General features: G+C 38.4%; 1 protein-coding gene across 4 annotated transcripts in view; it reads left to right on the top strand.

Annotated features, from left to right (window-relative positions):
- Positions 1-12,390, top strand: part of PTPRZ1 (protein tyrosine phosphatase receptor type Z1) — a 172,957-nt gene that overhangs the window by 79,689 nt on the left and 80,878 nt on the right. For all 4 annotated transcript variants that reach the window (XM_029924367.1, XM_029924359.1, XM_029924352.1 and 1 more), the window contains exons 3-4: positions 7,217-7,396; positions 9,909-10,060. In XM_029924367.1, coding sequence (XP_029780227.1) covers positions 7,217-7,396; positions 9,909-10,060 — 332 coding nt within the window. The remainder of the gene's footprint in view (positions 1-7,216; positions 7,397-9,908; positions 10,061-12,390) is intronic.

Genomic DNA, 12,390 nt, shown 5'->3' with positions numbered 1-12,390 from the left:
AATAGATAACTACCTTCCCTGGCATGTCTCAATGGAATATATCGGCCAGGCTTGCCAAGATTTTCTGCTGTCCTGATGTGAGGGTCCCATTAGAACAGATGATAAAGGAAAATGTGATCTTGACCAAACAGTTCTCATTCTGAAATTGCTTGCATTTGATCGGCTTTCAGTCCAGTTATAAGAGCAGCCATTATCTATACTCGCCAACTGCTTTGCTCTTATTAGCTCCAAAAACCTGTTTGGCCAGAAACAGAAACAATCAGGCTGATTTGTGCATGTACATACATCCTCATTCTTGTGTCCGCCATGGGAGGTTGGTCAGACATTGTCTTCCTTTGCTTTCAGTCAGTTTATGTGATGACATTTACTGATGTGACATAAAATCACTTCATGATGGTTATTCAGTATGTTTAGGTTTTACTTTCCTGTCTTTGAGAAGGCCCCTTTCAAGTCATCAAGCAGATGACTTCAGCATCTGAAAGTGTCTACTTAAACATCTTTCCATTTTGCTGGAGTTCTAAATTCTATACTAAACTTTCATTGAAAATAACACTGACTTATTCCATTTTTTTAAATTGGAATTAACTGATATTTGAATCCAAATCATTCACTACCAATAGCTTTATACTATATCTGTAACTTAAATTTGGGGTTTTGGTAGATCCATTAGCATATGTAAAGCAAGCCCATAGTAATTTATAAAGCTGTGACTTATAGAGGCACCTGGGTGTCTCAGCCAGTTAAGTACTGACTTTGGTTCAGGTCATGATCTCGTGTGTTGGGTTCTGTGCTGACAGCTTATGGCCTGGAGCCTGCTTCAAATTCTGTGTCTTCCTTTCTCTCTGGCCCTCCTTTGCCTGCATGCGTGCTCTCTCTCTCTCTCTCTCAAAAATAAAATTAAAAAATTTAAAAAAGTTGTGGCTTATAGTGTGTAGAATTTTGAATGAAGGTAATTCAGTGCAATTAGTAATAGATGCTACAATCATTACTACAGTCCACACTTCAAATATTACCTTTATATTTGCTCTTATTAATATTTTTAAAGTTTATTTATTTTTTTATTTTGAAAGAGAAAGAGAGAGTGGAGGAAGGGCAGAGAGAGAGAGAGAATCCCAAATTAGGTACTGGAGAAGTATTTCCCTACACAGAATGTATTTAAAAATGTGTTTCTATTTAGAATTCTATTTCTATTGATCAAGATGTGCAGTACGAGGACATCGAACAGTGGGTAACTATAGACATCTTATTGAGGTACATATTCATTCAGGAAACATTTATGTAATCCTTAAGTGCCAAGTTTTAGGAGAGGTACTGAAATTATAGTATGAGTAAGAGACCGATTTACTGTAGTTCAGATAAGTACAAGGTGTTTCAGAGCTCAGGCAGCTATAACAAAATACCATAGATTGGTAGCTTGCAAATGAAGGAAATTTAATTCTCAGAGCTCTGAAGGCTGGAGGTCCAAGATCAAGGCAGTAATGAGGTCTGCTTCCTCATGTCACTGTCTTTCTACTGTAATCTCATAAGGTGGGAAAGCCAAGAGATCTCTCTGGGATCTCTTTCATAAAGGCACTAACCCCATGCACAAAGGCTCTGTCTTTATAATCTGATCACCTCCCAAAGACCCCACCTCTGAATACCATTGCACTGGGGACTCTAATTTTGGACATGAATTTGAGGGCATTCAGTCCATTGCACAGAGACTCTATAAAAGTCAAATGAAGACAAATAGAAAATGTCTTTGAAACTGCCCCAAATTAAGTAGCCTATTTCTTCTTACCCTGTGTACCTGCCAGCTTAAGGCAGCTATGAGTTTCTTACTCTTCCAAAGCCTCCTGCCTCCCACTGGACTAACTAGGGACATTTGATCAGTCTGTCTTTCTATCTCCTTCTGGAGTTGCTTGATATCCACTCTTGCTAATTGGACCAAGCTAGACGGCTCACTTCTCTTGGAGTCCGCCTAAACTGTTCTGCCACCATGGTTTGCTCTTGGTTCCCTCTGCCTGTCAAGATTCCCCCCTTCCCTCAAGGCCTCCATTGTGTACTTTTGACCTCACATTTACTTCCAGCCCATCTACTCCTTTAGACATTTGTCTACTTTGTAGTTAACACCCACCCCCCAACCTTCTGAAATGCAAGAATAAACAGACAAGCAAACAAACTTGAACTCATGCATATCTCCCACAGAGCCTAGAATTGCTTTCCATTCTGTTTAGAATAGAGAGTGCACAGAATGTAAATATTGAATACATTGACTTGGTGCACAAAGACTGTATCACAAGCATTGAATTTGTTTCTACTATGTGCCGGTCTCAATGTTTGACAATAAGATATAGATGACATAGATAAATTAACGAACAAAATACATTCTGGTAAGTGCTCCCACAGAGGAAAGCACAGGAAATTTATAGGAATAGTACTAATTTGGATGAATCAATATGTGGATGAAAGAATGGATGAATATGTGATATATATAATTTATTTTAATTTTCTGGAGCTGACATTTATTACTCTGCAGTCCTCCTATAGGTAAATCACCCTGCTAATCTTCTGTTGCAACCACAGCGAGTCCTAATTTCTTCCTTCACAACAGTCTCTAATCACGCTCAGGTGGATACAATAGTTCTAATGAATTCTGTACACCTGCTTTGTCAGACGCATCATCCTGGTTTAAATACTGAGGTTTCTAATTGGAACATTAAAAATATTGATTCGGGATTTTAAAAACTAGTAGTTAAGCATAACATTCATCTAATATTTCATTAGTAAAGACAAATAAAATCTATTTAATGTTTCTTGTTCTATGTTTCATTCTTGTGCCCAATTTCAACACTTCATTAGTTTACTTGCTTTGGCTTTCTACTTATAATGATTTGAAACAACCTTGTTTCCAGAGTCCTTTGCGAGAAGAACCACAAGTTCTTACTTTTTATGGGCTTTGTTTTTGGTGTTTTAATCACAAAAATTCAGTCTTCTTGAACAGGTGCTCTCCTTGGTACCGTGATCTAGTTGGTGTTTTAAACAGGATCCACACTCAGTATAATCATTTGATACACTTCGCACATAATCCAGTCACTTAGGATCATCATTGGGCGATAAGGTGTCTAGTTTTACAGTTTGGACGTCAGGTCTTTTCTGTATCCGCCAGCGGAGGTTTGGAAGGAACCTCTCAATGAAATTGCCATATAACAGTCAAATATGACCTACAGCTAATTTCAGAAATGTTTCTTCCTTCTGTTGCCATTGCACGTTAGATCTCTTTAAGATTTTAAACATAAAACAAATGAAAAAATCGTCATTTTTTATTTGTCTGATTTAGTCAGTGTTTCTTGAATGCGTACTATGTGCCGGGTTTTTTTCTAGCTTCTAGAAACAAACTTGTTTGTGGAAACAAATAAGTAAACATAATATCTTAGGAGAACAAAAATAAAGTGAAGAGAAGGGATTGAGAATGACAGAGGGAGGGATGTGTTATTCACGCAGGACGTTCACAGAAGGCCTCTCCAAGGAGATGCATTTGAGCAGGGACCTGACAGAAGCAGGAGAGTGAAAGCGTGAGCTATGCAGACATCGGGGGAGAGCAGTCCAGGGAGCGTCCAGGAAGAGTGGCAGCAAGTGTCAAGCCCCGAGACTTCCATGCTCCAGGGAAAGAGGCCTGTGTGACTGGAGTAGAGTGATTAATGCAAAGGGGAAGGAAATGAGATCAGAGGGGATGGAAGTATTTGAATTATACAGGGTCTCAACACCATGGTAAAGAGCTTATATTTTCTTCTGAGTGGGATGAAATGGGATTGGGGAGGCCCAAATCAGGAAGTGACACACAATTAGATATATATAATTATATATGTATGTGTGTACGTGTGTGTGTTTATTTTTGAGAGAAAAATAGAGAGAGTGAGGGAGGGGCAAAGAGAGAGGAAGAGAAAATCCTAACCATGTTCCGTGCTATCAGTGCAGAACCCAAGGGGGCTCGAATTCACAAACCATGAGATCATGACCTGAGCCCAAATCAAAAGTCAGACACAATTGACTGTCTCACCCAGGCACCCCTTGATATATATTTTAAAAGATTACGTTAGTTTTCTTATGCTGCATAACACGTTACTACAAATTGAGTGGCTTTTAAACACACATTTATTATCTCACAGTTTCCAAGGGACTACTTACCTGGGTTCTCTGCCCGGGGTCTCCTCAGTGTGAACCGAATTGCTAGCTGGGCTGTGTTCGCCATCGGAAGCCTGGAGCTCACGCAGGCTATGGGCAGAATTCACTTCCTTGTTGCAAGATCGAGGTCCAGCTCCCCGGACTTTTGCTTGTTTATTCATTTTTGCCATCTTAACCATTTCTTTCCACTGTGGTAAACAAAAACTCATAACACAAAACTTTCCGTCCTCACGATTTCAAGTGTACACGTGAGTAGTGTTAAGTATACTCACACTGCTGTAAAACGGCTCCCCAGAACTTTTTCATCTTGCAAACCTGAAATTCGATACCCAATAAACGGCTGCCCCCTTCCCCTCTCCCCACCCGCTGGTAACCAGCGTTCTACTTTCTCTGTCCATGAATTTGGTTATTTTAGCTACCTCATGTAAAGGGAATCACACAGTATTTGTCTTTTTGTAACTGGCATATTGTGTCTGTTTTTGCTGGATGTCCGCCCGGAGGCACTCTCAGATCCCAGCTCTCTCTACCCCTCTTCCAACCTAGTAGCGTACTTCTTCAAAGCCAGAAGGAGAACCTCTCCCAGTCTGAATCTTTGTCTCCAGTTTGCTGTGACAGAACCTTCTCTAACAGAACATAAGCACAGCGGGGACTCCCCTCACCTTCGCCATGCGATGTAACCTAATCGAGGGAGTGACTGTACCATTATATTCACAGCCTGCCCACCTTTGAGTGGAAGAGCTTATCTGGGACATGTACAACAGAAGGCGGGGATTTGGGGGGACACGTCGGAGTTCTTCCCTCCACGAAAATGGAGAGCGGCATTGTGGATGGGGGCAAGAGAAGAAGCTGGAGACTGGTTAGAAGGCACTAGAGATAGAGCTAAGCCATTGCTTCACAAAATTATGTGTATATGAATCTCCTTGGGATTTGGTTAAAATTAGATTCTGACTTAGCAGCATTATGGTGGAGGCCTGAGTCTTCCTAACAATCTCCTAGGTGATGGCGGTGCTGCTTGGGAAATAGCAAGACACAGATAGGCTCATGGAGACAGTGGCTCAGGCTAGGGTGGGGACAGTGGAGAGGAGAAACTGTCCGACTGAGGGTATAATCTGAAGGTAGACGCGAAAGGGCTTGGTGAGGAGAAAACAGAAGCACGGGGATGATTTTTCTGTTCAGGGGATGGCAGAGATCATAGGAGGAGTTTGTTTCTGGGCAGACATCAGTGTTTAGTGGTGGATATGCCAAATTAGAGTCCACATAGAGTTGATCACTCTATGATGTGGGAAATAGCAGGTTTATTAATCATATGCAGTGCTGCTGGCCACTTTAAATTTCATGTTTGCTGCACCACAACCATGAGACTCTTCCTAAGGGTGCTTGGAATTTATTGCAGTGCCTTAAAAATTTTAAGCAGTTCAGAGGGTCTTATTGATTCATGGGGCAGTTTCTCTTCCCCTCTTGCACTGACATTAGTAAAACAGGCAATGCTTTCTTTTCCCCATGTCCCTGTTCTTTACGCTGAAACTAACATATCATTACTCAAAATCATTAAAGCTCTTCCTAGAAACCAAAATATGCATCGCTGTGCATATTTGAAGCATATTATATTCTAGCACTCTCTAGGAATAGAGCTAGATTTTAAAATAAAGTAAGTTCTCAGCACCTATTGATTTTGGTAGATGCCTCACTAGGAGATGAATCACCTAATTTTTCCTGGCTAAATAGGCCATTTCACAGTATGACTAATGAGTATTTCTGCGGCTAAATTATGCAAAGTTCATTTTGTCACTTTATGAGAGCTTTGCATGGAAGTCAGAATCTTCTCTGATGCCTTCATCACAAAAACAAGATGGCATAGACGAGGGTGCACGGGGGTATGTTACATATAGTTTTCCTAAACATTAACCATGTAAAGTCTTGGCTTTAACTATACTCATTTTTTTTTCTTTTTTAAAGGTGTTTATTTATTTATTTTGAGAGAGAGTGTGAGCAGAGGATGATGGGCAGAGGGAGAGAGAGAGAGGGAGAGCAAGAGTTCCAAGCAGGCCCTGCACTGTCAGCACAGAGTCAGATGTGGGGCCCAATCTCAGGAACCAAACAGCAAGATCATGACCCATGACCAGAGCCAAAATCCAAAGGATGCTCGACCTGCCAAACCACCCAGGCACCCCCTTCCCCTTACTCATTTAAGAAAAATAAAGCATTTGAAAGGAGATAAGCTGAAAACCCTGCTCTTTCTTGGGCTGGCTGCAGAAACGTAGAGAGAGAGAAGTTGATGATCTTTAAATAAAACATAACTGTTCCTAGGGTGCTTGGGCTGTAGCTAAGGTAACGTCTAGTGGAATAAGGTTATGAGAGATGGTTTGTGGTTTCAGGTAGGGGTGAAATAAAGGCAGCACAGGCCAGTTTCGCTTTAGAGAACTGTTCACTCTGTGGTATAGGTGGAAATTCACTCTTCAGTGTGGGCAAAATCTTTGTAGGAAGCCTGCTTTCTGTTTCTTGTTGTTAAGCAATAAAACTTGCTAGACTTTATGACCAAAAAAAAAAAAAGTGACAGGGAGGAGATATTTCAAGGACAGCATGTGATTATGTTTTTATACATCAGACCCTGAGCAGATGAAAATTAAACCAGATCATTCAGCAGCGGGGGTGACAGACAGAAGGTCTAAAGAGAACTAGAGAGTGCTGAGGAAGTCCGAAGTTAGCACCTGTCATCAGGACGTCTTTCAGCCTGGAACCCAGGCTCGGACTGACTACCTGATATGGCAGGTGGGCCTTCTGCGGATTTGGAAGAGTATGATGGCTAAGCAAAGCCATTGTTGAACACTGAACTTGAAGTGGCTGTTGTATAGGCCTCTTTTCACAGTGTACCACAGGAAAGCCCAGAATCCACACCTGGGCATAATTGTTCTTTGAACTGACTCAAAGAGATTCCAATTTTTTTCTACTATTGTATTTATTTTTATGTAATATATTAATTACTTTATAAAATAAAATTTGGCTTTTGCATTGTAATTTAAGAAACTAATTTCTTACCCTTTTCCTTCCCTAGGAGCCCTGAATCAAAAAAACTGGGGAAAGAAATATCCAACATGTAGTAGCCCCAAACAGTCTCCTATCAATATTGATGAAGACCTTACCCAAGTCAATGTGAATCTTAAGAAACTTAAATTTCAGGGTTGGGATAGAACATCTCTGGAAAACACATTCATTCATAACACTGGGAAAACAGGTAAAATTGTTTTCATTTTGTTTGTGTCTTTAATGTGTTTTATTTGGCTTAGAGTATGTTTATGTCAGTTTCATTTTATTTTCATTTTCTTCATTTTATTTTGTTTCGTCTTCTTTATAGAAAGCATAATTTACTGTAAATGCATGGAAACTATAGGTAGAAGAAACCAACTAGAACACGGTTGGAAGTTTACATAACATTTTGATGTGTACAAAAAGTAAAATGACCAGTCATCACATCATGTTCTCCAATAATAGAAAGAGAATTGATGCCTCCACCAGAAGAAATGATAAAGATAACGCAGTATATAACTTATGTAATTTAATAACTCCATCACTGGTTAATTGCTTAATCAGAATTTCCTTTTCTTAGACACTCTGTTTGCTCGTGTCTGCTCAGCTTCATGCTACATTGAATACTGGGTTACAAAAAAGCAATCAACTATAATTGAATTTTAAGAAAAGAAATTAGTAGCACTTCTAGATAGAAAGTTTAAATTACATACTATCTTTAGGAAGCACTCTCTAAATGCTTTTTTAAAAAACTGTCTTTTTTTCTAAACATGCAAAATATAATACCATGAAAAATTCCAGTAAACAATAGAGAGACAAACTAGTTTTCAAAGTGACTAGCCTTCCTTTTCTGGTATTATACTTAAAAAAAAAAATTATATGTATATCAGGAAGTTATATAAAAACAAACATACTCGCAAGAAAAAGAAAAAATATTCTAAATTATAATAGTAGCTATGTTGGAAAGGTTTTATCATTAGTGAATTTTTTCTCTATTCTTGATATTTTGGTAATGCAATTATTTGAATGTAGTAATTTAATTGTAAGTCCCATGGGGGTAAAAATATTTCTATATTATTTCCTGAAACATGATAAGCACTCATTAGGTGTTTCTTAATAAATAATTAGTAAAATTATTATATAAGATATTAATTAAATACATAAAAGCATATTGTCCCAAATCTTGACATTTTCATTACTAGGTTTGAAGAATGTTACAAAGAAGTAAATCATGTAGCCTCTGTTTTCTTTTCCTTTCTTTTTTTTTTCTTTTGTTAAGATTTTATTTTTGGGCACCTGGGTGGCTTAGTCAATTAAGCAGCCGGCTTTAGCTCAGGCCATGATCTCATGGTTCCTGGGTTCGAGCCCCATGTCGGGCTCTGTGCTGACAGCTAGCTCAGAGCCTGGAACCTGTCTTCAGATTCTGTGTCTCCCTCTCTCTCTGACCCTCCCCTGCTCACACTGTCTCTCTCTCTCTCTCTCTCTCTCTCTCTCTCTCTCTCTCTCTCAAAAGTAAATAAAAACAGTAAAAAAATGTGAAAGATAAATACTTAAAAAAAAAAAAGAAAGATTTTATTTTTAAGTACTCTTTACACCCGATGTGGGGCTCAAACTCACAACCCTGAAGCCAAGAGTTACATACTTCACTGATTGAGTAAAGCACCCTTGCTTTATTTTTCCTACTGATGTGTGGTCAAGCACTTGATCTTTAGAGCCACACTTTTTAGGTTCACTACTGGCTCTTTAAGGTGGAACCTTTAAGTGTGGAACCATTAGCAAGTTATTTGAACTGCCTGTGATTCAATTTCATTATCTGTAAAATAGCGACTATAATGGTATTTCCTTCCTTCATTGTGTGAGGTTGTGTAAAAATCCAATGTTTAACACATGTAAAGTACTCAGTGTAATGCATAGCACATTGTAAGTAACATATATAAAATGTTGAGCATTATTGATAGTGTTCTTGTTGTTGTTATTATTAATAGAAGTTTATATTTCTAGCTCATTGGCCAAGATATTGGATTTGGTCCCTAAGGCAGACATTGGTTTCTGCCTCATGGAACAGAGACAATTTAAATCTGATTGAGAGACATTAAAATCTTATATAAGACTCTCAAAAGAATCATTAATTTTAAGACCATTTGTAAAATGTGAAACTAAAATAGGAGAGTTTAGGATTCTGAGTTGCTACTCAAGGGTACAAACATCAGATGGCTGAAACCCCTTCCGTGGGAATGGACTTCCCACCTTCCTTGCCGTAGTCCAGGACAGACGTTCTGGAATCTGATGAAGCCTGATGTGATGCTTTCATGCAGGGAGTAGGTGGGGGGCACTCCCCAGAGAAGACTTTTCATCTCCACTCCTCCGTTCCTTCTCCTTTTGCTCTGTCCCCTCACTACCATATGGTGCCTTAGGAAAGCAGAACCCTGGGGAAATGCAATCTCAGGACACCGAATGGACAGGGCAGGAGGACTGGCTATCTTCTGCTATTAGAGTCCTACAGTAGTTAAGGTCTTTGCTTTAGTTTGTGTTTGTGGCAATAAGATACTTAAGTATATTTTGCACAGTAATGACTAAATGGTGACTGAATTGTTTTTAACTTACCAAATAAATGATTCTCTTAAGTACATTTGATAGAAAAAAATTAGTTGAAATTCATAATTTTTATTTTCGGAAACACAGATGCAATTTTGTGTGTGTGTATGTTTTTTTTTTTTAAGTGGAAATTAATCTCACTAATGACTACCGGCTCAGTGGAGGAATTTCCGAAATGGTGTTCAAAGCAAGCAAGATAACTTTTCACTGGGGAAAATGCAATATGTCTTCTGATGGATCGGAACATAGTTTAGAAGGACAGAAATTTCCACTTGAGGTAAGTTCACTGGTTCCACTGGTTCCTATTTCATTTTCCGAAATCATCGAGATTTTATTTAGTGTGTAATTCGATTACTTTATAATCAGATTTTATCGTTTGTACAGTTATATTTTGTCTATTTGGTTAATATCTGCCTTCCTCACTAGAGGAAGCTCAATCACACTCACATTGATTTTCTACTTCCTTGCAAGCCAGAGTGCCACACTCTAGAGACCAAAAATATTTGATGCATAAACAAATAAATGAATTTCCTTCCACAGCTCAGGAGGGAAAAAGGGGCAAATTTTATCAATTGACTGGAGAATCAAAGAATGTAAAATAAAGTGAGAACTGTTTCAGCTTTAAAATTGGAAAAATAAATATAATGTTAATAATGGGTATCCCGTAAAATGAACACTTTCATACATGTCTGGAGAGAGTATAAATCGGGAGACTGGGAAGCAGTCTGCTTCTTTTTCATCCAGAACTTTGAAAGATTTTCTTTTTAAGTTTATTTATTTAAGCAATCTCTATGCCCGAAGTGGGGCTTGAACACACAACCCGAAGGTCAAGAGCCACACAGTCTACTGACTGAGCCAGCCAGGTGTCCCTCTACCTGGAACTTTAAATGTTTCAATCTCACTGCCTACCATTTCCACTTGTAACGGTTTAGTCTAAAAAATAAAGACATAATCAAAAATGTATGTGCAAAAGTTTATTTACAATAATAAAAAGTTAAAAGAGAAAGAAATGATTAAATATGTTGTGATGGAGTGTTACCGATCTTATAAAAATCATGTGTTTGATTTATTTACACAAAAAAAGCTTCATCATAAGATATTAATGCGTTTTTCTTTTTGTAAGAATAACATAAAATAGTATTGCAGTATTTTCTTTTTTTTAATTTTTCTTTTTTTAAAAGCATAATATAAAATAGTATGTGCAGTATTATTACTCTGATTTTGTAAAACATGAAAACTAATTAAATAGTGACTAAGGGCCCAGAGTCTGGGTTAAATAGACTATGTTTGAACAGTGACTTCACCATTTAGATATTAGTTATAGACACAACATTGTACAAATATTTAATTTACCTAAGTTTCATGTCTCCCCTGAAAACTTGATGTGAGTAGTAGCACCTGCCTTAGGAGGTTATTACGAAGCTTAAATAAGAGAAGGAATTATTACTGTTGTAAAAATAACTAAGGGAAACCCAGAAAACATGAGCAGGGATTTTCCCTGGGTACCTTTGCTTTTCTCCTTTAAAATTCCCATATTTTTAAAATTACTTGTAATTAAACTATATTACTTTTTAGTCAAAATAGTTATTGATAACAAAAATAAGATGAGAAAATTATCTCTTCAAGGACTAACAATATTTTGCTGTAGATAAGCACATTCTCATTCATAGCTTATAAATTTGTATTTTTTAAATATATTAAATATCTTTAAGGAAAAGCACATTTATCAAATTTGGTTTGTCAAAGAAATGAAAGTCCTTTTATTAAACACAGGACATTCTCACTTTGAATTAACTCTGTCACTGCACTACTTATTTAGAGCAATGCGGAAAATCAGGAAAGACCCTGACATCAACAAAAGCCCTGAACCATCAAAATAAATGGTATAGAATCTGTCCACTAAACTTCAAATATTTTTATTTAGAATGCCCTTGAGTTGCCTCTCAAATGGCTTGTTTGTTTGTTGTTTGTCTCTTTTGAATTCTCTCCATGTAATTGTGCAAATAAGGAAACCCATAGCATCCTTGACTTGGTCCTTTTTTCCTGGTCCCCTGCAATCCTACAATGAAGTCTTCTCAAGTCTGCCCCTATGTGATGTGGGGGGGCAGAAAAAAGCTCAACCACCTTTGTCTATTACTTGGATTATAAACCGATCTCCCTGTCTCTAGTCTTGTCTCTAGTCTTTTTAAATGTTTATTTGTCTGAGAGAGAGAGAGAGATTGAGAGAGAGAGAGAGAGAGAGAGAATACGCACACACACACAGAGGGGCAGAGAGAGAGGAAGAGAGAAAATCCCAAGCAGCCTCCATGATGACATGGAGCCCCGACTCAGGGCTCTATCTCAGGAGCTGTGAGATCATGACCCGAGCCGAAATCAAGAGTTGGCTGTTTAAATGTTTAACCAATTGAGCCACCCAGGCCCCCCTTTCCCTTTCAGTTTTAATCTTTTCCACTCTTGGCCATCTTCCCCCCAGCCCTGCTGCCCCCAAGGGCAAGGATTCTCTGTTGCTCTCCCCGAGCAAAGGCCTGGGACTGCCTTACAGGCCTTCCCCGTGTGGCCGCTGCCTGCCCCTCCTTTTCATCCGTCAGGTTTTAAGTTCATCCTACA

This window comes from Suricata suricatta, chromosome 2 (genome assembly GCF_006229205.1).
Source record: "Suricata suricatta isolate VVHF042 chromosome 2, meerkat_22Aug2017_6uvM2_HiC, whole genome shotgun sequence".
In the NCBI taxonomy this organism is placed as follows: Eukaryota; Metazoa; Chordata; class Mammalia; order Carnivora; family Herpestidae; genus Suricata; species Suricata suricatta.
Note: the sequence above shows the minus strand (reverse complement) of the source record. Positions and strands in the feature narration are given on the sequence as shown.